The sequence below is a fragment of the Bubalus bubalis genome, chromosome X (assembly GCF_019923935.1).
Source record: "Bubalus bubalis isolate 160015118507 breed Murrah chromosome X, NDDB_SH_1, whole genome shotgun sequence".
Taxonomy (NCBI): Eukaryota; Metazoa; Chordata; class Mammalia; order Artiodactyla; family Bovidae; genus Bubalus; species Bubalus bubalis.
The window spans coordinates 105,239,469-105,264,109 of record NC_059181.1 but is presented as its reverse complement, the minus strand read 5'-3'; the positions used below and the strand labels follow the sequence as shown (position 1 = coordinate 105,264,109).

At 54.2% G+C, this 24,641-nt stretch overlaps 1 protein-coding gene and 1 long non-coding RNA gene across 8 annotated transcripts in view; one reads left to right on the top strand and one right to left on the bottom strand.

Moving 5' to 3' along the window:
- Window positions 1-22,069, top strand: part of ATP2B3 (ATPase plasma membrane Ca2+ transporting 3) — a 59,852-nt gene extending 37,783 nt beyond the window's left edge. For 2 of the 7 annotated variants that reach the window (XM_025276180.2, XM_006043692.3), the window contains 7 exons: window positions 554-745; window positions 2,084-2,297; window positions 3,019-3,230; window positions 4,406-4,513; window positions 5,873-6,055; window positions 11,042-11,128; window positions 21,181-22,069. In XM_025276180.2, the coding sequence (XP_025131965.1) occupies window positions 554-745; window positions 2,084-2,297; window positions 3,019-3,230; window positions 4,406-4,513; window positions 5,873-6,055; window positions 11,042-11,128; window positions 21,181-21,501 (1,317 nt within the window). In that variant the 3' untranslated portion in view covers window positions 21,502-22,069. Of the gene's footprint in view, window positions 1-553; window positions 746-2,083; window positions 2,298-3,018; window positions 3,231-4,405; window positions 4,514-5,872; window positions 6,056-10,643; window positions 10,700-11,041; window positions 11,196-21,180 lie in introns of those variants that run through there. The other 5 variants (XM_025276185.3, XM_025276183.3, XM_025276182.2 and 2 more) reach the window with 3 other exon arrangements.
- Window positions 6,456-6,932, bottom strand: LOC123331782. The gene is made up of 2 exons (XR_006548557.1): window positions 6,750-6,932; window positions 6,456-6,611 (listed from the first exon to the last, which is right to left on the bottom strand). It is a non-coding gene; the product is annotated as an uncharacterized LOC123331782 (long non-coding RNA).
- Window positions 22,070-24,641: the final 2,572 nt, after the last annotated feature.

Below are 24,641 nucleotides of genomic sequence, written 5' to 3'. Positions count from 1 at the left end.
GCCTCACCATCTCCAGGTCCAGTCCAAGTGAACCTCAGCCCCAAGTATGATGAGCTGAGTCCCCACATGAGCTTTTCCTCTGTGCATCTCTCTCGTGGCTGAAATAAAGCTGGTTCTTTCTGTAAAAACAGCTGAGCAGGGTGGCCTTGGCACAAAACGGGCTGTGTTCGGCTGCCAAAGGCAGAAACCAAGCAAGGCCTCTCCCAGCCCACCTCAAAGGAGGGGCGCGGCCCTCGGAGTGCAGGCACCGGGGGCACAGAGCAGTCCTTCCCAGGGCCATATCCAGAGGGGGCCCAGCCCCAGCTCTGGGCACTGAGGGAACCCAGCTGGGCAGCACCATGGTGACCTGTGTGGGCTGGGAAGCCGTGTCCTCTCTCTGGGACTCCCAGGGGCCCCTTACACAGGGACCCGACAGAAGACCAGGGGGAGGCCACTGCAGGCGTGGTGTCTTCTTCATTTGTGAGCAAAACTTCTGTAGTACGAGGACACGTTTGGAGTGAGCAAGGAGGGCTGGGGAAGGGGCCTGTGGACATGGTATGTGTGTGCCCCCCAGGGCATCGCAGGGACAGATGTGGCCAAGGAGGCCTCAGACATCATCCTGACGGATGACAACTTCACCAGCATCGTCAAGGCTGTCATGTGGGGCCGCAACGTCTACGACAGCATCTCCAAGTTCCTGCAGTTCCAGCTGACGGTCAACGTGGTGGCCGTGATTGTGGCCTTCACGGGTGCCTGCATCACTCAGGTAGGTGCTGGGGCTCTCCCTCCCATGAGCACAGCTCTCCCACCTGGTGTGCCTGGGCCTCAGGGCCCAGTGGCAGAAGCCAGGTTTTTCTTTGCTGCTGACTTTTTTTCCTTTTAGATAGAATTCACCTAACAAAAATTCACCATTCAATGACCTTTAAGTACATTCACAGCACTGTGCCGTCATCACCTCTGTCTAGTTGCATCGTGTTTTCATCACCCCGAAGGAAGTGCCATCCGCATCAGCAGTCACTCCCCACTCGCCTTCCACCACTTCTGGGCATTTCGACTCCATGGAAGCAAATCATAGGTGGTCATTTGTGTCTGGCTCCTTCACTTAGCACAATGTTCTTAAGGTCCATTCATGTTGTAGCAGGTACTTTATTCCTATGGATGGTGGACTGATGTTCCATTGTATGGATAGACCACCTAGATTTTCTGCATCCTTTCATCAGTGGGCATTTGGGTTGTTTCCACCTGTGGCCACTGTAGACTTGTGTGTGCAAGTCTTGTCCTGGGTCTGCTGGGAACTCTGTGGTTAACCTCTGCAGGAGCCTCTTCCCCTTTTTCTGTCATCCAATTCTCCCCATTAGTGAGTATTCAGAATTTGTCTCTCTTTCAAAGGTATTTTTTAATTGAGATAAAATCCTCATAACATCCTCTGTACCATAATAGCCGTTTGAACCAAAGTGTACAATTCAGTGGGTTTTGATGCTGTCTCCATCTTATGCAACCGTTACCTATACCTGTACACACTAAACAGCCACACTCCACTCTCCTCTCCCCCCACCCCTGGCACCCACCCATTTGCTTTCTGTTTCCATGGATCTGTCAGTTCTGGAAGTTTCATAGGAATGGACTCCTACAGGATGTCCTTGGTGTCTATCTTCTGTGAGGCTCATTTTTAACCAAGAAGTCAGAAGTGATGAGAAGGAAGGCCCAGTGCAGTTTCTACCTCTTCCTGGCCCATGGGCATGGGAGCACAGGAGAGTACCCATCCATCATGCTCTTTTATGGTCTGGGGCAACTGACAAGGGGGTGGCAACCTCCTGCTAACAATTGGGACCACATCTTCTACATTAATGCCAGCAGGTGAGAGAAGAAGGGAGACTAACAACATTTTAAGAGCAGCAATCTGAGAGCCAGTGAAAACTCTCTGCTCACCTTAAGGAAACATAGGGATAGAAATGTCAGAATGTTACAGGAAGGCTGGATTTGTTGCAATTTCACTTGAATTAAATTCCAGTGACATTGACTCCTACCTGAGTTTCTTCCCAGGGTGTGGGGGGACCAGTGAGGGTTCCAGGCCCATGTTGGGGTGACTGGCTGCTCTCCACAGGACTCTCCTCTCAAAGCCGTGCAGATGTTGTGGGTGAATTTGATCATGGACACATTCGCCTCTCTGGCTCTGGCAACAGAGCCACCCACTGAGTCGCTGCTGCTGCGGAAGCCATACGGCCGGGACAAGCCCCTGATCTCACGGACCATGATGAAGAACATCCTGGGCCATGCCGTCTATCAGCTCACCATTATCTTCACCCTGCTCTTTGTCGGTAGGTTGATCCAGAGCCACATAGGCTCTGGCCCTGTGTAGCAGTGGAAGGGACAGGTACTTGGGAATCTGATTTCCAGTGAGGACCCCTCAGCCCTCACTTCACTGCTGTCCTGGGAGTTTTCTTCTGTGTCTGGCATCAGCAACTTTTACGCTGTTCTTTTATTTACATGGAGTGGGATTGTCACTTCTTCTGTTTGTGGCCTCTCTGCCTGACATCAGGGGTCAGGTGACCCTTGGTGGCTTGGCTTTCAGCACACATTCCTAGGAGCAGACTTGAAGCTCAGTGCAGTGATGGTGCTGGCCAAGGGTAATACTCACGCAAAACGCCTTTTGGGGGCACCAAAAGACAGCTCCTGGGGATACTCTCATGGGACCTTTCTGTGCAATCTTGGGAGCAAAAGCTGTTCATGACTAAGCCAAGGTTGGTCCTTGTGACAGGACAGGCAGGGCAGAGGGGGGTCAGGCCTGCCCTGAGACTTCAGTTCCCATTCCTTCCCTAGCTCAAGTCAATGTGCAAATGGGTTTCATTGTCTTCACTCATGTCCTGGGGACACTCCTATCCTGGGTGACAGCCCCCGTGGTCAGGATCCAGCCTTTGCTGTGACCTAATGTGGGTTAGCCCAGGGGTGCTGGGGGACTCATGACTTCCCCCTGTATCACCCGGTGGGAGGTATCACCCACCTGGGTCCAGCTCTCCTCATGTGGCCCTGGGCTTGCAGGGGAGCTCTTCTTTGACATTGACAGTGGACGGAACGCTCCCCTGCACTCGCCACCCTCTGAGCACTACACCATCATCTTCAACACCTTCGTCATGATGCAGCTCTTCAACGAGATCAATGCCCGCAAGATCCATGGCGAGCGCAATGTGTTCCATGGCATCTTCAGCAACCCCATCTTCTGCACCATCGTGCTAGGAACCTTTGCTATCCAGGTAGGATGGGCGGCTCCACTGTTGGAAAAGATGGGGGAGAGGGGACCATCACCCCACTCTCCACACCAGCCTTGGCTTCTCTTCCCCTCCTGCCCACATTCCCCGATGCCCAGCCCTCTGAGCATCTTCATCTTCAAAAGCCCTGGCCTGGCCCCAGGCTCACCTGTTCAGTTCCAGAGGGTTTCAGTGGATCTTCCCCAGAGCTGACCTCACAGGTTTTCTCACAGGTTTGCCACTCCCATATCTAGCACTCGATTCCTTGGCAAGAGGCCACCCTAGCTCCAGAAGTTTCCTGTGGCGATTCTCCCTGTACCAGGCTGGTCACTCAGCTCTCCAGGAGGTGCTGAGCATTCAAAACCAGGGCATACTGATAGAAAATGTGAGGCAGAGTGAGGCCAATAGGCCAGGACAATAGGCCAGTTTTTTTTCCTTGCAGTTTTCAGAGGAAGGCCTGCCACACCATGGGAACACCTGGGGAAGCACCCAGGCTTCTCGGGAGGCAGAGGGAGAGTGGGGAACGGAGGCAGGACCTATGACGTTGGGGGAGCAGGCTGAGGGTCTGATGGTATGAATAATTTCTGGGCTCTTGGGTGTATGGCTGTCTACCTCATGGTCTAAGACCTGGCCCTGGGTGGTTAAAGCAGGAGGACACTGGCCTGGAGGGTGAGAGTCCAGGTACAGAGGGAGTTGGAGTGCAAGCTCAGGACGAGTTGGTCTGGAGTTGGAAAGCTCGCCCTTGGGAAGAGGCCACCTCCCATGGAGCAGTGATGAGGCTGAAGGAGGCCCATTGGAGTGTCCAGCACCTAGCACATTCAGACACCATGTCCACAGAAGCTGGGGACTTGGCTAGCACAGCCAAGCCACACCTGCATGCTGGAAAGAGGATGGTCCGGGGCACCAGGGTCAGCGGGCTCCTGGCAACAAGCAAGGCCCTGAGCCCAACTGGCACGACACCCACAGCCTGTGGTCAGCTGGTCTGGGAAGCTTTTTTTTAGCACTGGCTGAGGGGGAGATGAAGGGAAGGAGCCTGGAGTAAGGAATTCTCCCATGAATGGCCTGTCTATCTGGGTGAATCAGGAGGCCCTCTGACTCCCTGAGCTGGGCCCACAGGCAGGGGTGACCCGAGGGCTAGAGGTGCTGGCTGGACCCACCTCTTGCCCACCCCTCTCCCACAGATTGTCATCGTCCAGTTTGGTGGAAAGCCCTTCAGCTGTTCCCCACTGTCCACGGAGCAGTGGCTCTGGTGCCTGTTTGTCGGTGTTGGGGAACTGGTCTGGGGACAGGTAAGCATCTACCTCTGCCACTTTTCCAGCCCTGTGCTCCCTTCCCAATTGTCTGAGTAAGTGCAGACAGCCCAGGGGCTCCTGTCTTGCCTCTGGGACAGGCCATGACCTAGGTGCAAAGCCACAAGTGACAGTATCAGTGGAGAGCATGCAAACGAGCATGGCTGGGATGTGACAGGCCCTGGTAAAACCACCTGCCACTCCCTTTTCCACAGTAGGAGTTGAAAATTGTGCTTTAGAATTGGGTAACTTGGAAGATGCTCACATATTTGAAGCTACACAATACCTCTGTGAACCTTCAAGAGGATAAGAGAACATCTCAAGGGAAATGAGGAAATCCTCTGAGCTGACAGAGGGCAAGTCTCACACTTCTGGCTCTGTGGCTGCAGCTAAAGCTAGTTCCTAGTGCCAAAGGTTACATTAGGAAGAAAGGGCTTGGGTACTGGGGCTGGGCAGAGGCCAGGAGGGGCCAGATCAGGCCCTGGGAACACAAGAGGACCCTAAGGATATTCCTCCAGAGTTCTAGAACATTGGTGTAGAAGGCTGAGTCCAGTATATACTTTATCCTGTGTCTCAGGCCGCCTCAGGCCACCACGTCAAAGTATCATAGACCGAGAAGCTTCAACGTCAGATGTTACTGTCTGGAGGTTGGACATTCAAGATCAAGCTTACATAGGGCAGATCCAGGAGGGAGCGGGAATAGGCTTCCAGGTCCCCACCACAGGACCATCAGCAGCACAATTTCTCCTAAGAGCCAAATGTGACAATATGCAAGGATACCATCACCAGGGAAGTTCCCTGAGCAGTGCCGTCTGGGGACTTGAGGGGGAGTCACTCCTGGAGGCCTGGAGCACCCATGTGGCTCACCTCATTTTCTTGATCTCTGGGCCCCAGAGGTCAAACTGGTATATGAGGTCCAGGCCCCTGCCAGAAATCACACTGCCGTGATTTCCAGCATTTCCATGATTTCCAGTGGCATAGACCACCGGCCCTCAAGATTTCCAGTGGCATAGACCACCGGCCCTCAGCCCCTGGCAAACCAAGACCCACTCATCAGGCAGGGCCCTAAAGGTCTCCTCCTAGGAGCCAGGCCAGAGCCAGACCTTGGTCTGGTAAGGTGAGTCCCTTATGTCACATACTGTGTGGAAAGGTGGCATGATTGCTCCTCTGGGCACACACTGCCCCCTCACTGGGAGGAAGCCTTGAGAAAGTAGCCAAGAAGGGTGCAGAGCAGGCGGGGGGAGTGGCCTTGGCCTGGGTCTGAGGGAGGTGGGCAGTGTGGGTTCCTTTCCAGACCCAGCGGCCCTCCCACTTCTGACAGTCACTTCTTCCTGCTGTCCCTCACCTCCGGCAATCCAGGTCATCGCCACCATCCCCACCAGCCAGCTTAAGTGCCTGAAGGAAGCAGGACACGGGCCCGGGAAGGATGAGATGACTGACGAGGAGCTGGCTGAAGGAGAAGAAGAGATTGACCACGCCGAGCGGGAGCTCCGCAGAGGCCAGATCCTCTGGTTCCGGGGCCTCAACCGGATCCAGACACAGGTAAGCCACTGGGAGGCTTGGCCAGTCTGGCTCTCGCGCCTCAAGACAGGGGCCAGCAAGCCAGAGGTAGAGAACGGGTGAGATGAGCCTGAGACCAATAGGGCGGCCCTGGGGTCTGGTCGCCATGAGCGCAAGGGCAGTTTCTTGGAGTGCCCAGCGACAGAATGTCAGTGAGAAGGCCTCTCCCTGACACTCCCTCAGAGCCCAGGTGGCCTCCCCAGAGTGGGTGCAGGTGGCAGCTAAGAGTGTTTGCTGTGACCAAGAGCTGTGTCTTGGAGAGGCGAAGGCACAGGTCACCTGCTATTTGAATAGCTACTGGGACTTGTTTTATTTCCTGGGGGTGGTCCCAGGTAACGGGAAAAGGACCGTCTCAGGCCGAGGCAGACGCCCACTTCAAATAGCCTTTGATGAACTCGCCATTTATTGGGTTATATTGTGAATTCTAGGGAAAGACTTCATTGGGAAGCACACTCTGGCCACCAAGGTGGTCCATTCTGTTCATCCCAATCTCCAAATGTCAATGCTGGTCAAGGTCTAGGCCATCAGCGGCTGTCCTCTAGAAAGTCAGACAGTCGTGATGAGCACCCTGCTGGGGGCACTTGCGAAGGCTTCATGAGAGCCTGCCTGACAGAGCCACCCTCACTTCCTGCCCCCACCTCTTCCCGGCCAGCCTTCTTGCCAGAATGTTCCATACTTGCTGTTTCTCCGGGTCCTTCCCTGGCACTCCCTGGTGATTTCATCATGGCCTGACATCAGTCCTCACCAAGGTCTGCGAGACGTCCTCCTGGCTCCCGAGCTGGGCCATCCTTCCATTCCTCCTGCTGCCTCCCAGTGCCTTTCCGGAAGTGCAGTCTGCCCTGCTCTCATGGCAACTTCCTGTCCCCTCTCCCTCTTCCTTGCCTGTCACTCCCACCCACTGTTGAGATCTTGGTCTGCCCCCGCCTCTTGGCTGTGACCCCAGCTGCTGGAAATCCCACAGGCCCCAGGGCGGGGTGGAGGGGGGAGGTGCCCATTCCCCAAAGCCTGGCCCTCCTTGCACAGCCTCCAGATGGCAACCACCTCCTCCTCTTTCTGGCCAGATACCCAGCAGCCCTGGGCTGGGGCTCTGCTCAGCCCAGACCACAGGCCCCACCACCCCAAGCCCACCTCCTCCCAGCCCCCCAGCCACTGATGGATGGCTCCATCACTTCTGCACAAGCCAAGAACCTGGAGCTGCCCCCAGCCCTTTTCCTGTGTCCCTGAACACTTGGGTGCATGGCCATTGCATCCACAGTCCAGCCACCACCAGCCTCCTCCGGGCCTAATCACCTGTGTCTCTGTCTGGATTGAGGTTTCCTGTGTCCACCCTGGACCCCTGAAGCTCTTTGCCAACCTAGCCAGTCTGTGACACTTACTATTCCCTGCTTCTCCTGTGCATTTCTCCACGCTCTGTTCCGGACCCCCAGCCCCAACTGCCCTGAGCCAGCTCCAACTGCTTCTTCCCCTGGAGACCCACAGGAGGGAAGAACACTGCCCAGCCCCTGTTTAGGCAACTTCCCGCCATGGGCCCCTTGGCCTGGGTGGGGACCTCAGCCCACAGCTCTCACTGGCATCTGCCTGCAGCATCTCACCCATCACCATGGATTCATCCCAAAGTGCCCTCCTGGTGTGCGCAGCTCACTGGCTGCTCCCGCACAGACCTTGGGGTCCTAGCCTCCAGGCGCCCCTGTCTCCTCCCCAAGCACTGGCCAGAAGCTCTCAGGCTCTCTCCTGACCCATGCGCCCTGTGCCCCGAGAACCCCTGCTGCCTTTCCAGACTTCCCTCTCTGCTCCCCCATGCTACTATGCCTCCATGCTGGCTGCTGTCTGGGTCCCAGGCCTCCTTAGCTCCTCATCCCATGAAGCCTTCTAAGAGTCCACTCCCTGCTGCCACCAGGGCATACACACTCAGGGCAGCTGTGCCTACACTTGGCATCAGAGGCAGGCAGGATGCCCCGGGGGACTTTCCAAAGCTGCAGGATCCTGGGTCACCCAGAGCCTGGGATCCTATAGGGCTGGGTGAGGGGGCACCAAAGAGCACCATGTGAAGGAGCTCCCTGGGGTCCCAAGGGGCTTCTCCCAGCCTCTGGCTCATGCCTCCTGGCATCCCAAGCACCAGCATAGCCAGAGAAGGATGTCTTCGGCCCAGCCAGAACAGCGAGTGCCCGGTAGAATGGGAAGAGCCTCTGATGCCAGCTGTCTAGCTCTCCCCTGTGGCCTCCTGCTGCTCATCTGTGAGCCTCTACCCACCCTGTCCCGGCTCCGACTGGCTCTGGGGTGTCATGCCAGGCAGGTTGTGCAGCAGAGCCTATTTAATCCCATCAGTGAGCTGAAGACAGCAGCCCTGCCCCCATCCGAGGTATCTGGGTGGAGGTCCCTGGTGCCCCAGCTAGCTGTGTCCCCTCAGACAGAGTCTGACACTTCTGACCCCTGCTTTCCACACAAGGAAATGGGGCCCAGAGAGAAGGGACCTACCTAAGGTCACTCAAGTCTCCCTCCCCTGGACTTGGTCACATTGAATCCTCCATGCTTCTCAAGAATGCTGAACCAACGTTACTGTAGCTCACTTTTTAAAAGTTCTTTTTAACTCAAAATACCTACTTGAACTGAGAAAATAAAGCCCAGGAAAATTAAAGTCCCTCAGGTTGTATACACCCCAAGCCAAGAGAACCATTGTCTAGGGAGCCAGCCTTAGATTTATGACTTTTGCAAAATACAGAATTGCTCCCAAGATTTCAGAGGCCACCACAACTTTTTATGTTGCTAAATGGAGGCCTTTCCTAACCTGCTGCCCACCCATCATGGCAGCGCACCAGCCAGGCAGGACATCATTTGAGAATGTGCAGTGCTGTGCTTAGTCACTCAGTCATGTCTGACTCTTTGCGACCCTATGGACTGTAGCCCACCAGGCTCCTCTGACCATGGAATCCTCTAGGCAAGAATACTGGAGTGGGTAGCCATTCCCTTCTCCAGGGGATCTTCCTGATCCAGGGATCAAACCCAGGTCTCCCATATTGCAGGCGGATTCTTTACCATTTGAGCCACCGGGGAAGCCCAAGAATACTGGAGTGGGTAGCCTACCCCTTCTCCAGGGCATCTTCCTGACCCAGGAATTGAACTGGGGTCTCCTACATTGCTGGTGGATTCTTTACCAGCTGAGCTACCAGGGAAGCCCTCATTCCAGAATGAGTCCTCAAATCTAAGGACTTGGAGCTTTTCAAAGCACTCATGACATGGTCTATTTTGCATTCCATTATAAAGCAAAGAGAAGCTTCAGCAGTGACTGTGCCTTGTTCCTGGCCCAGTGTGGGGGCTTCTGGGATGGGGTGGGGGCGAGGGGAAATGATGTGGTATTTTGACTGATACCATCATCCCATCGGGACACCACTTGGAGAGGCCCAATCAGAGACAAGAAAGGCATTTTTTCTTTCCTTTGTTGCCTTTTCCACAGTAAGAGTCCCCTCTTGAGACAGACTTATCTCTGTAGCCTTAGAAACATCTCAACCTAGGGAAGAAATAGAAAGAGATGGCAACATCATGGCATGGGTCATCTTCCTTCAGTGTGTTGGGGCGCTCAGCACTGTGCCAGCCCTATGGGCACTCAGCAGTGGGCACACAACAATAAGTCTGTCTCACAGTGCATCCAAGGGTTGAAATGATGGACGTCTTCATTGTGGTTGGGATGGAGGGAGTCCGAGCACTCAAGCTGCCTTCTTCCTAGAGGCTGGCCGTATGTCAGACACACCACGGACCCTGGTGGCTACCACGTAGCCACCTGGGAGCTTGGGAGCAGAGTCCATGACCTCGGGCCCAGAGCAGGCAGCCAGTGTGCTCTGGGCTCCAAAAATGCATACTGCTCACATCATCCAGTGAACTCTCTAGAAATCGTTCTAGATAGGCACTTTCTAGAAATCGGATCCACCTTCTAACTCCAAAAAATTCCATAAACACACACACACACAGACACACATAGCCCACCCAAGAGGTCATTCCCTAAGAAGCACTCCAAGTGTGGCACAGCAGGCTGGCGTCCCAGAATCTATACACACAGATTTCTGATGGCAGGACATTCATAGTGCCCACCCACCCACAGTTACCTGGAAACCCATGCCTGGCTTTGCTCTACCCCCCAGCCCCCACCACTCCCCGCCCCCCCCCCCCACCAGCCAAAGGCAGGGTCGGGAAATCTGAAGACACTGTGTCTCTGGCAAGTTCACCCCCATGGCACTTCTTTCCCAAAGGCTCCCTGGAAGCTTAAAGGGTGAGGGCCAAAGCCAAAGCCATCTTTGCTTCCCAGACCTAGCTCTCCATTTTCCTCCCGCCCTTCCTGTGGCTCTGTGGGTAAGCATTCTGATAAGACAAAGCGGGGGCTTTGAGAAAACCCCTCCCCCTCTTGTAAAATCCATTCTTCCATTGAGATTTCCCTCTGAGTACCCCTCAGTCACTTGGATGAGCCACAGGAGCAGAGTGATGCCAGGTTAGAGACATGTAAGCAAGGACGGGTGGGGAAGGGCAGCTGTCCCCACCATCCACGACCTTGTTCCTAATGGGAGCATGTCACATCCCTCAGGTGTGTTGGGGCAGCAAAAAAGTTGAGCACTACTGACCTAGGATAACAAAGTATTGCCAGACACAGGTATTTATTGACGAGTGGCTTGCAATGAGCATATCGTGAATGCAAATGGCTCTCCCTAAAATCGTTTGTGGTGCACCCGATCCATCACTAATCCCCGAGCGCCCCAAGTCTTCTGAGCCCGAATCATTCGCTCAGCAAACCGTCTCTTGATGGATGACGCAGAGGCCGAGGGCCTTGGCCACGGTCCCATCGGAAGCACCGCGGCGACCCCCATGAGGCTTTGCTGTCACGATATGCGCCCAGCATGGTCCCCGTCCCCACCTAGCCCCACCCCCGTGCGGTCCCCAGGACCACAGTGCAAGCCAACCTTTATCTCATTTTCTCTCCCACAGATGGAGGTAGTGAGTACCTTCAAGAGAAGCGGTTCATTTCAGGGTGCTGTGCGCCGGCGGTCCTCGGTCCTCAGCCAGCTCCATGACGTAACCAATCTTTCTACCCCTACTCACGTAATTCTCTCTGCTGCCAATCCCACCAGTGCCGCTGGGAGTGAGTCTTGAGTCCCCTTTTCTCTCATAAATGGCATCTCTGGGGAGGAAAAAGCCTCCAACTCTTCCTTCTCTTTTTTTTCCAGTCTTGCATCCTCCGCGCACCGTGGCTTTTCCGTTCTTTCTTTATTGCCCCGTTCAGTCCTTCCCACCAGATGGTGTGTCGCTCCAAAGCCATAGCCTCTTATGAAATGTATTGAATCCATGGCACTGCTGGACCTTCGTTCTTTTCTCTGTTTGGTTTATTTTATTTTATTTTTGTTTAGTGCTCCTTCTGTCATTGGTTTTCTTTTCTTGAACTGGTCTGCCTTTGCTGATGGTTCTTCACGAACTTGGGCCGTATTCTAGTGGTGTTGGGGACTTGGTGGGCACTTGGTCAGTGTTCTGCGGGGCAGAACGAGGTTGGCGTGCGGGCTCAGGGCCATCTCCGGGACTCGAAGGAGAAGCCTTTGCAGCATCTTTCGCAGTGGAAGAACTCAGCCCACCAACTGGGGACTAAAGAAACAGCTTCCAGAACTCTCCTTGAGGTGGTTTCCAAAGGCAGTAGACCTGAGCCACCAGGCATTAGAGGTGTCCCCAGGAGCCCTCCTCATGCCCCAAATCCACCCTCGGCCACATTTCCATTTGTCCCCAGTGCATCTTTGCTCTTTCCAAGCAGGCTTCAGGATTGGAAGGTCTTAACCTGATCTGGTCCGTACTCTCTGTCCTCCTTCCTTCGAGAAGTTGGGAGACATTGATTCCTTGCTATACGTTCCACTGAAAACTTCCCTCCATGTCATCACATTTAGAAAGGAACCCAGGGGCAGTCCTAAAGAGGGAGAAACTTCCACATTTGCTCACATTTCTTTACAAAGACAAAAGGAAAGCCATTGGACCATTGAATCCACTACCCCATGGTCCCCCGAATGACAATGCAAGGAACCATGTGCACCCCCCACCCAGGGTCACCTACTTCTCATAACAAACTTGATGTTTTCAAAACCAAAACAGTGAACCTTCAGATATGAGCCTCTTTCCTTTCCTTCCGGTGGGACCTGGCAGCTCTCACTCCGAGAACACACCACTCCCCACAGACAGGAGTCGTTAACTATGCTTTTCCCACCAGACTCTGGGATTTTCTTTTACCTTGATTTCTTCCCTTTTCCTTTTTTTCCTTTGTCTTGTAGTTTTTTTTATGGTTTTCTGGTTTGTTTGTTTTCTTCTTCTTCTTCTTCTTTTTTTTTTTTTAGGAACTGGTGAGAGGTCCCCAGTGGAGGGCGTCCCTCCTCTTGCTTAAGCCGTTGTTTCAGGCCACTCTGCCCTTTAAGGAAGGGATGTGGGTTGCACTGGTCCCCACTGGGGTTCACCTTGTCCCCTTTGGAAATGTCACGCATGTGAATGCACACACACACACAAATGCATTCTCCATCCCACAGGCTACACATCCGGCTACCTTGAATGCTCACTGAGACACCCACCTGAGCCACACACAAGTACTGGCTGTTGGCCATCATGGGTGAGCTGGAAAGCTCCAGCCTCATCACACAGGGGAGTTGCCACCACTCCACCCAGAGAGACTTACCGGAGGCTTGGCCAGGGCCCACTGGGCAGCCGCTGCCCTCCCCCTGCCCCACTTCCTCCATGTGTTCCTTTGCCATCTCTCTCTGTGCTTTCTGTCTGTCTGTCTGTCCATCTGCCTGTCTGTCTGGGTGCCTCCAGCTTCCTCCCTTGGGGCAGTGTCTCTCCTGTGTCTTCCTTGGCTCCTAGTGCCTTCCTTCTTTCTGCGGCCATGTGCCACAGCCGCCTTCCCACTGCCGGGAGCCCAGCAGTGTAGAGTAGGAGCCACTCTACAGGGACCCAAGTAGCTCCTGGCCAGAAGAAGGTTCGCTGTCCCTTCCACACCTTGTGCCACTGGGAGATGAGTGCCTTCGGCCTGCAGAGGGCTCTGATGTTCTGATTCACAAGGGGCGGCCTCAAAGGCACAGCACCTCGGAAAGGACCCCTCTGCAGAGGAAGATGCTGGATGGAGGACCAGGTGACACCAGGGGACATTCCAGATTCCAGATACTGCCCACCAAAACTGCTTCCTCCCACCATCACCGTGTGGCAGGTTGGCTTGGAACTCTAAACTGGTTCCCAGTCTGAGCTTCAAAGACCCTGAGAAATCACCAAGCCTGGCACCCACATCATGCAAATCAGGGGAAGGCCTGGTGGAGCAGAGGACAGCCCCAGGCCTTCAGTCTCTCTCTCAGAACTTACCAGTGGTCACGGGGCACAAGGTTTCCTCGGGAAAACCTGGCTCTTTCAGGAAGGCTCCTGTCCTTGCCCACCACTTGGCCAGGCCGCGCCTCGTCCTGAGCACCACAGCCAGCGTCAGCCCAGTGTCACTTCTACGGAGAGCCTCGGGCTGTCTAGGTGGAAGGCCCGGTCCAGGGTGCGGACGAGGATTCTGAAGGCCAGAATGAAACTTGACACAGATTACCCAACGCAGGTCCCAGCATGTAACATCAATGGAAGAAGTGGCCAGAGAATGTCCTCAGAATCTGAAGGGGAGGAGAATCCTTCCAAAAGATGTTTGGGGGGAGGCTAGAGATGCAGTGATCCTTGGGGCTCAACGTGCCCACATTCACAGCCACCCACACTTCCTAGTCAACCTCTGACATCCCCCTGAGCTGGGCTTCCCATGCCCATACGTGCTTGCGGGCCTTTGCTGCTCCTGAATTCAGGAGTCCTAACTCCCCACACCCCTGGTCAATAGGCAATGACCTCCCAGCTCCACAATGGCCTTAGCTGCCTCCTCCTTGCTCACTCAGCCATTTCTCCCGCCTGGCTCAGTGGCTGCCCCACCACAGCCATTTCATTCTTGGCCTGCCACCTCATTTCACAGGACCTCAGCCATGCTTGGCCTTGAGGCCACCCATATGAGTGGCTTAGGGAAATTCATCCTTTACTAACCACCTTCAGTCTTTTGGAAATGAAAGGGCTGTGAAATCCTATCCTCTGTTAGTGTGTCAGTCACCCCCATTCCTGCCCTGATTACACTCTCACACAATAATGCTGGCTGTCAGGATGCCCAAGGTGGAGCCAGACAGGGAGTGTCTGTTCACTCAGGTTTACTTATAAGCAGCAAGCCCAGGGTGCCAGGTGGTTGCCCCCAGGCGTGAGGGGGGACACAGAGACACACCCCAGGCCCTCCCCAGCCACACATCCAAAGCCCGTTCACATCAGCCCAGCCGTCTATACTCCAATGTTCACTGCCGCAGGGGCAGCTTGTGATTTTGGTCAGATGTGGCCAGAAGAACTCCCTCAGGGTGGTTTTGTTCTGATCAACCATGCCAGAAACATATCATGGCAGTTGTTTTGTTTTAATTGGCTTTTGCAACATGAAAACATTCCATCCAACTTGGCAAAGCCCAGCTAGGTGGGGCCTTGGGTCTTCCATGGACATGCCCTTCTGGAGAGCAGGAAGTGTGCTCCTCACACGCTCACAGAGCAATAGTTAAGGCAGCCCCATGGAGGATGGAGGAAAGAGTCTTGCAAGTGAAAGCTGTCTCATTTGCTGGAGTTTGCTTCCTTCTCAGGAAATCCGTTGGTTTCAAGCCAACTCTGCCCGTGTGGGTTTCTGGGAATAGTGTATTGGCATTTGCAGTTGTCTCTTTGACAGTGTGCACACTGTCTCCACACTAGGAACAGTATCAACCCTGCCCAAGCCTTCATGCAGGTAGGGGCCCTACCATGTGGAAAGGACCTTGCAGGCAATTCCAAAAGCACACACCAGCTGAAAGCCTCAGGCCAACCCTGGAAGCCCTGCTCTGGAGCCCTTCCCAGTAGGCACTTCCAGGCCAACTCCAGGGCCTGGGAGCTGGGGCTGAGATGGCTCAAGAGACTTAGTTGAGATCCTGAAGCTGGAGATGGCTGGGTTGAGAGGCAAGGCCAAGCTCCCAAAAAGCCCAGGACTCTCCATGCCTGGGTCAACTGAGTGCAATGTTGTGCTGATGCCAGCCACTGAGGCTGGACTGTCCCAGTCCTGGGCACACACACATGCCCACAGAATGGGGGGTAATCTTTACAACCTCATCAGCCACCAGCATTTTCGGTTGGCCAACACCCTCAAATCCATGTCTTTTGTTTGGGATTTGGTACCTCAGTGAAAGGGCCAACTCTGGAGTTTGCATTTTCACATCTCCTAATTCCATGGTTGAGGAAAGGGAACCTTCCCCTTGCTGTCCCCTCAACTGTGGTTCCATCACCTTACATGTCTTTGTGTTGCTTTCAAGTCATGATTCACCTTCATGCCTATGGGGAGGGTTTGGGAATTGAGAACCTGAAATTCCTGGAGGCCTCATGGCTCTCCCCGGCTGCTGTGCTCGGAATTTGCTCTAAGTCCAAAGCCCCAGTGCCAGGAAAGCTGCCAGCTTCCTTCCTCCTACAGAAAGTTCTGGATTAGTAGTTGGTCCAGAGCCAGGCATGTCCATCAATCATGTACAGGCTTTCAGGGAGTAGAGCAAGACAGGGCAGGAGTTGGCCGGAAGAATTCTGAGTTCTGTGAGCCTCATGCTGAGACAGGAGCAGAGAGTAGAGAGGATGTCAACCCCCCAGGGCCTGTTCATCCCACAGGACAGAAGGCGTCAGGCCCAGTTTCTATTGTGACTGTTGTTATTGCTTTTAGTTTTCTCTTCTCTCCTTTTCTTCTCCTTTAATAGGGTAGGTGTTCCCTCAGTCCTTCACCATCCTGTCTGCTTTCATGGCCCTTCTCCGCCTCCACCAGCACCTCCATTGCAAACTCCAGCGATTAAAATTCAAAACCAAAGCACAGTCCATTCAATTTCAGCCGTGACCTTCACAACCCTGCCTCCTCAGGCCCCAACTATTCATCAGTAGCATGGCCCCATGGCAGAGTCTGACACAAGCACCCCTCCTCCGTGTGGCCCCAGTGGTCCTGTGGGTCAGGATCTCAGGGTGAGAAGAAGGCAGGCCCTGGGCGGCAGACAATAAAGAAGTAAGCTTGCACTCAGTGCAGATGCTCACCAGCCTCAGAACAAAAGGAAGAACAAGAGAAACGTTAGGGGCACTGTTTGGGAATAAAGGTTGTCTGAGACAGCCTCTTAGAGGGTGGACTGTGAGCTGAGTTCCAAATGAGGAGACAAGGCTGACGAGATGATCTGGTGCAAGAAAAGTCTAGGCGGGGGAAGGGGGCAGGTGTGATGGCCCTGTGGGACACTCAGGCTAACTGTTCTGAGCAACGCGGGTAGAGAGTGCTGGTTGGGGGAGCTATGATGGGAGACATGTGCCAGTCCATGTGGGCCCCCTGCTCTCAGGGGTCTTATGTTCCAGTGACAGAAAACAGAGAATAAATAGGATGTGTGAGGTGTTTGAAGGTGAACTGTGCTGGGGAGAAAAGGAGGCAGAAGAGGTACTGGGCTGCTGAGGGAGATAGGTGGATTGCAGCTACACATGGAAAGAGGTGAAATGGAGCCATGAGGCTCCCTGGGGAAGAGCCTTCCTGACACAGGGAACAGCCAGTGCAAAGGCCCTGAGGCAGGAGTGTCCCGCTTGAGGAAGAGCCAGGGGGCTGCAGAAAGTAAAGGAGGAAGAAGAAGACAATGGCCCAAGGCAGGCCTTGGCAGTACTTTTCCTTTGAGGGACACAGGGCTACTGAAGGGTTTGGAGCACTGGAAGGTGTGACTCGGTCTGACTTGTGTTTGTTTGAAAACATGGCTCAGGCTTCCATGCCAAGAGAGAGCGGAGGTCAAGAGCGGCAACAAGGGAGGAGACGTGGGAGTGGGAGGTAAAATTGAGGAAGCAGGCAGAGCCCTGAGTATGGACATAGAGATGGGGTCTCCTTACCAGACAGATGGCTAGAAGCACCCGGGAGATGCATGGATGTGGGTGGAGAAAAGGCCCAGATGACCCGGTGTCCAGCCTGGAAACAGGGGTTGGCGTGGAGAGCAAGGGGCGGAAGAGAACAGAGCCAAATGAAGCTGGGGTCCTCCATAGCCACAGCTGGAAGGACCGCAGCACCAAGAGAGGGGCAAAGAGTAACCTAGATGAGGGACAGGGAGATGGCCGGGCGGCACGCTCAAGCAGTGAAGGATAAAAAATGGCAGTTCTCAGATGCCAGGAGGTGGGGGTTGCGACGGGTCTCAGGAGAGATGGGGCAAGAAACTACAGGACGGTGTCCAGCCCCAGCCAGACCTGCCCTAACCTAGAAGTCCTCTTCGCTGGCTGGTGCTTTTCATGTCTTTATTACACCTTTAAATTATCTTACAGTCACCTGGACTTGGGGGGGGGTGTGTGTCCCACACTGCACAGACTGGTGTGAGTGCCACCACGGTAGGACCCAGAGCTGCCTCAGCAGCTGCTGGGATGTTTGGAGTCCTCACCTGCTAGACACAAGGGCAGGGCCCGACTCAGTGTCAGACAAAAGGGATGGGGACAGGGAAGACCCCCAGGGAAGATCCAGGGGCCCGGCCCCCAGCATCTTTGTGCTTGGGGATTGTGGTCCCCAGGAAACACAGCTGCAGCCATGGAGGTGGGAAGGGCTCCAATGGGGAGAGGTTTGAGAACTAGGGGCCGCAAGACATGCTGATGTTTGGCCCTGGGGTTGCAGTGCTGGGTGCCTCCAAGGTTCAGCCAGAGCCCTGCCCCCTGGATGGGAAGACAAGGCAAGGGGCAGGGTCGGCAGAGGCAAGGCTGGGGGTCCCTCCAGGACCTCCTTCAGTTCGAGAGGCTTATTAGCCATCCACAGGAGCTGCAGGGGCAGCAGGTACCAGGAAGGGTGGGTCCTGGCTGCAGGTGGTCGTGGTACGGGGGATGTTGATGGCATCGACTTGGGCTGTAAGCTGTGGGCAACACTGGCAGCCTTGAGCGCAGTGACATCCCTTTGGGGTTCTAGAGATGGAGAGGTGACCTGAGGGCCTTGCCCTGGCCTCTGGGACAGTCCCAGGCCAGGAGAGGAGCTAGGGCAGGGTGCTGGACCCACTTGGCTGTGACCGGGCTTTCACAGGGAGGCACCAACTTCACCATGGGGACATCCTCAGGCCCCCAGGTGTGAGCCCAGGCCTCCAGGGTGGTTCTGTCTTCCCAGTTCCCACCAAACCCATATCCCAGAGGTTGGCTGTGCCCTTTGGTGGGAGGTGGCCTGAAAACACATCGTAAGACCCATCTTGAGCCATTTGTTAAGAGCCCAAGATTGGGATACAGGGAAACGGAAGCTGGAGGGAAGCTGACTCACGGTCAGCTGTAAACACACTCAGGTTGACTTGAGCCAGAGGTGCATGTTTGAGCGGGCAGCCCTGGCATCTCATGTTGATGACTGAGCAGCTGCTCTATGCCAAGCTTTGGCACCAGGCAGCAAAGAAGGCTAGTGACAGGCATTCAAGTGAGTCTTTGAGTACAGCCCAGAGGACGGCCATGGCGAGGGTGGACTGGGAGAGCTGAGGGTGAAAGTGAGCAGAGGCCTGGCCTGATCACATGACCCAGGCCCAAGGGAGGGCAAAGGAGGTGGCCAGGGCACCAGATGACTGCTAGTAAACTTACCACGAGGGCCACCAGGGTTGAGGGTGGCAGGATGCCACTGGCTCCCACTTCTGTGGCTTGGGGGGTGTGGCTGAGAGCCAAACCAAGTCCTCCAGCATGACCATGCAGCCAAGAAGCTGCCCATGGTTCCCCCACAGTCCTGGCACCAGAAAAGCCCCAAATAATGAGGCCATATCTGCCATGGCTACAAAAAGTGAACTGTTCCTTTTCATTAAAAAGGTCAAAATGACACTCAATTTTGGTGTCAGCCCCATCTCAGAAACCAGTCTGGGGAATGAAGGGGCTGACAACAAATGATGGCCATCTAGCAGCCAGAAGATGGGTCTTCATCAAATTCCAAGCAAATCCTCACAGGATTTAAGATATGCAATTAGAAAATTCCAATTTGATGGTGCAGTGTGGCTCATTTTTTGGCACTTGACTGTGAGGTTCTCCTGGTTTAAACTGATCACAGAGCACTGAGCCTGGTTGAGCAATGCCAACCCTGGTGTCCAGACACTGCTGCTGCTGCTGCTAAGTCGCTTCAGTCGTGTCCGACTCTGTGCGACCCCATAGATGGCAGCCCACCAGGCTTCCCCGTCCCTGGGATTCTCCAGGCAAGAACACTGGAGTGGGTTGCCATTTCCTTCTCCAATGCATGAAAGTGAAAAGTGAAAGTGAAGTCGCTCAGTCGTGTCCGACTCTAGCGACCTCATGGACTGCAGCCTACCAGGCTCCTCCATCCATGGGATTTTCTAGGCAAAAGTACTGGAGTGGGGTGCCATTGCCTTCTCCGGTCCAGACACTAGAGGGTAGCAAAGGACTCATTGTTAACAGTAGGATTCATGGTCAAAACCAAGAGGCAGTGAAGTTGTCCTATGACGGGCCAGGGAGCAAGTACTTTTAGGTTGTGGTCCAAGTCACTATGGAAACTACACGGCTCCGCCCTCCAACACAGCCAGACAAAATGCTCATAGGGATGGGTGTGGCCGTGGCCCCACTAAGACTTCGTTAACAAAACCATGTTGAGGGCCAGAGTTAGCTCTTGAGCCACAGTTGCCAATACCTTCTCTAAACCAAGAAAATCCAACCCTAGCACCTTGGACTTGGAAGTAGCTTTAGAACTGACATGTGTCCATTCACTCACATGGGAGGGTCTGGCCTCTGAATCTCAGCACATGGCCAGCTGGTTAACATGGGGGCCAGCTTAGGGTTTCCCATCCATTCTGCCTTCTAGAAGCATGAGAGCGGCCAGGCTGGGGGCCTAAGGAAGGAGCAGAGAGAGGCAGCAGCTCTGCAGCTTGTAGACCCGATGAGACTTGAGCATGCATGGAAGTGAAGGCAGGGCCGTCAGAAGAAGCTGAAGGGCTAAGCCTGCAGGAGGTGTGGGGCTCAGGGCTGCCTGAGTGCAGCTGGAGCTGTGGTAGCAGGGGAGCAAGGCATTGTGGGAAGCTCTTTCCTGGGGACCTTTGTGCTGATCTGAGGCCTGCAGATGCCAGTGGGGTGGCCAGAGAACCTGAGAATGGGGCAAATATGGCAGATTCCAGGGACTGAAAGAAGTTGTGTGTCCTGGAGACTGAAAAGGGGGAGGGTGAGTAAGGCTAGAGGGGCAGGTTAGGTGCACACTCCAAAGGGTCTGTGAAAGGAAGTGATGACCTGGTCAAATGCTGGGCATCTGAGAAGGACAGGCTTGGTGGGTAGAAATCAAAAGTGGAGTCATTTTCTATCTTGGGTGCCTCCAGATGGGGGACTGGCAGGGGCCTGAGCCGTAGTCCCTGGTTTCAGCCAGATGAGCCCTGGGCTGTGGCCAGGGCCAAGAGGTTGGCCTGGCAGTGTGGACAGGGAAGAGGAGGGACAGGGACAGGCCAGTGCTCTAGGCACCCTGGGACAGAGTAAGGAAGAGTGGAGGAGAGGGAGACAGAGAAACTCTTGAGGTAGGAGGGCCAGAAAGGGGCAGTGTCATGGAAGTTTCCAGAAAGAGGGGCAGTTGCTGAGGCAGGGTAGCTGAGGGACAGAAGAGAGGACCTAGAGAAGCCAGAGGGGGACCCACTCAAGAAAGTCCTGCCGTGTGCCCAGAGGCTGGGGACTTTTCTCATGCCAGAAAGTTCCAGATTATTCGGAAAGAGAAAATAGAGAGCCCAGGGCCCATCACATTCCCTTTTCCCAGTCAACTTTCTCGGCTCCCATGTTGGAATCCCCCTGCCAACCCCCACCCCCCCCCCGCCCCGTTGTAGCCAGCAGTCCACTGCATCTGTTGCTCTTGAGTTCCAGAATATCTACCATTTGTCCTGCATGCATGTCAGATGATGGGAGGTAACCGCACCCAGGCAGAGGGCTCCGACCGTTCTCTTTCAAAAGACCAATGTTTGTCATGCAGTGACCCCTGCCATGGATGTGGGCACGACTGGCAGCGCCAGCCAGCCGCTCATGGTCTCCTTCCTTCTTCCTTCCTCCCCCTCTCCTCCCTTCCCTCCCCCATCCCCCTCCAGATTCGGGTGGTGAAAGCGTTCCGTAGCTCCCTCTACGAAGGCCTGGAGAAACCAGAATCCAAGACCTCCATCCATAACTTCATGGCGACGCCCGAGTTTCTGATCAATGACTACACCCACAACATCCCGCTGATTGACGACACGGACGTGGATGAGAACGAGGAACGCCTGCGAGCCCCACCTCCGCCCTCCCCCAACCAGAATAACAATGCCATAGACAGCGGCGTCTACCTGACCACGCACGGCACCAAGTCAGCTACCTCGTCACTGTTTTCTTCCAGACCCGGGAGCCCGCTCCACAGCGTGGAGACGTCCCTCTAAGCAGGACTGCTCTGGGCACATGCACCATGCACACACGCGCACTTGGACGGGCAGGGTCATGGGCAGTGAGGACTGTTGAAGATGCCCGACCACCCTTGCCCGAAGCCAATCCATTCTAGGAGGGGGAGGAGGATGAAGGAGAGATCAGAGAGTGAGAAGAGTTGTGTGTCACCCCCCCCCCTTTTTCTATGGAAGCTTTTTTAAATGAACACTGTCATTCCACCAGATGTTCACTGTTCGGGGCGTGCGGTGGGACAGAGGTCTCCTTGTCATTTTTGGGGGGGGGCACTCACTGCAGAGCAATTGGATCAACACTTTCAACAGGGGAGCGCCACTCTGCAGGAAGGATGCTCTCACCCAGGTGGCCCACCAGCCCAGCACCCCCTCCCCAGGATGGGTGCAGTTGGTCTGTGTGTGCGTGTGTGCATAGCCCCGTGTGCACGTATATACATGTGCGTGCACACAGAGGACCAGATGCATATCTCAAAAATAAGGAACTACTTATTGGCATGATATTTCCATTCCTCTTATCCAGTATTTTCATTTTGAAATTTCATTATTTATTGTGCCAGGGTCGTTTTTTTGTTTTTTGTTTTTTTTTCAGGGAACTAGACTGCAAGAATATCCTTTTGGTTGCTTGGGGCCCACTTCACTGCTCCTCCCCCAAAAGTCCCCTCCATCCCCCATCATCCCAGCACAGTTCCTGGGAGCAGGAAGGTCAAGGAAGGCAGGTGCAAATCAGAACACTGGGAACATTTGCACTTTGAGACCCCTGCCTATAGAGAAAAAAAAGTCAAAATTGTTCTTTCAAAGGAAAATACCAAAGTATTATTGAGAATGATCCCCTCCAGTAGGTAGAAGGGGGAGTTTTGCTTTTGGTTTCCTTTGGCTCCAACTCCAATTCTCTAAGTCCTGAATTCTGGCCAGTGGGTGGGTTTTCTTTGTCTGCATCTCCAACTTCAAGAGCACGAAGCCCGGCCCTGGACATGCCTGACCTCATGGGAACAATCCAGGAGAGCCAGGTCTGCAGGTGCCGGTGGGGCAGAATGCAGAGTCAGAAAGAAAGCAGAGAGGGACCAAACCCAGGAGGAGCTGACTTGGCTACAGCGCAGACCTCAGCCCCCATCGGCACCTCCAGCTGGACTCCCACTCTGGTTTGGAGAATGCCAAGAAGTCTCTGAGCTGCCCCTAAAGAGACTTGGATCAATTCTCAGTCACCCCTCGCCAAAGCACTCTCCTGACCCTGGTCTTCTCGCTCAAAGATAACTGTGATGCATGAGGGCATGGATTTGGGTCTGCAGCCACCTACAGTGACCTTGAGGATGCCAAGCCCCTGGGGGCGATGGTACCTCGTCTCTGTGGCTGTAATTGAGAAGGTGGGAAGCTGAGGAGGTCAGCTCTGCCATGTGGTTGGCTGAGCTCAAGTGGAGGGCTGGGCCTGGGTTCCCCAGACAGTTCCCTTGGGGGCCTCTCCTGGCAGTGTGGGCACCCAGCGTGCCCTCCATTTTCCTCGAATTTATGATATCCCAGGAGGGAAATGCAGAAAAAAGCAGTGGTTCTTTTACCTTTAGAATTCTTTTTCTGTCTCCCATTTTGCACAGAAGAGGCTGGGGTCCAACCACAGCCTGTGGCTGGGGCCTGGGAGCTGAGCCGCTGGGGGACAGCTGGGAGCTGAGGGGTGGAGAGGCATTAGCTAGACCGCTTGCAAGGCTGGTTCGCCCATCCTGGGCCCATCCCACAGCCCCTCGCCAGGGCTGGTCTGACCTCAACCTATGTCTGTGCACATCTGGATGGGTGGTGTCCCAAGTGCGCTGAAGTCCCCACTGTTAACATAACACCATGTCACCCCTGAGCAGGAGTAGTCATATCTCGGGCCAAGGAATTTCGGTTAGAAAGGCAAATCCCACTTACAATGCCAGCTACAGATAACTTAAAGCCATCCCTTTTTTCCAAAGGGCACATTGAGAATGTTACCCATTTGTAAATTGTTCTCCAATGTCCTTGTTTAAACAACAACAAACAGGGCAACTCAATTTGTCGCAGGTCTGTGTGTTCTTAAATAAGAATTCAAATTGGAAATGTTGAAATGGAAGAAGATGCACACGGAACACTATGCTCACGGGCTTCTTTTCATCCTCTGTTGTAGACACACTGGTAGGACACATGGTTGACACATAGCGCAAGCCTCACTGCTGCTATCCAGTCGCCTCCTGTGCTTGGCGACCGTTTAGTCCCCGGGTGCCTTTCCACGGGGTGTGGGGTGCAGACCGCTGCTCTCGTTTCTGTGCGTCTTCAGACCAGGGGGCCCTGTCTCACTGGGAAGCCCCTCTCTCTAAAGCATTATCTTATACGGAATGGCTTGGTCAACTGTGTTCAGTTATTAAATCCGTTTTACATTTTTATCTGCCTGTTAAAAAAGATGAACAAAAATAACTTAATGAAGAAGACCACAGATGCATCACAATTTAAAGTCTGTAGTTGAATTTCCTAATTTTAAGACTAGACCAAAATTTCTGTATATTAAAAAAAAAATGCAACGCTCCTACAATCTCATTCTGGGTAATGTGTGTGATTTATTATTTGGTGAATTCTCCTCTGAAGCTAGAGAGGTGGTGTTCTCCCCTTCATCAAGCTGGGGTGAGCCCCAGGAACAGCGGGGTTCCCGGGGGTGCAGCCACCTTGCTGATCTTAATGGAAGGAGGAGAGTGCTCGGCTCACCTGCTCTGTGTGGTCAGACTTGAATGGTCTTGACCTGGAAGGGCCTCACCTGAATGTCCAGACTAGCATCTTCAGAGGTGGGTGGGGTGGGGAACACCACCTGAATGACAGAACCCTGGCACACATGCAGATGGTGTCTTTTTATTTTCACTGCTGCAAAGTACAGATAACATCACATTTAGCATCTTGACCATTTTTAAGTGTCCAGGTTGGCAGCATTAAGTATGTTCACGTGGTGTGTGGCCATCCCCAGAACTGCCCAACTTCCCCAATGGAAACTCTGCCCCATTAGACACCAACATCTCCTCCGCCAGCCCGTGCCCCCCATCTTACTCTCTGTCTAGGGTCTGACGACTCTAGACACCTCATACCAGTGGAGTCATATGGGTTCTGTCCTTGTGTCTGGCTTCTCTCACTGACCA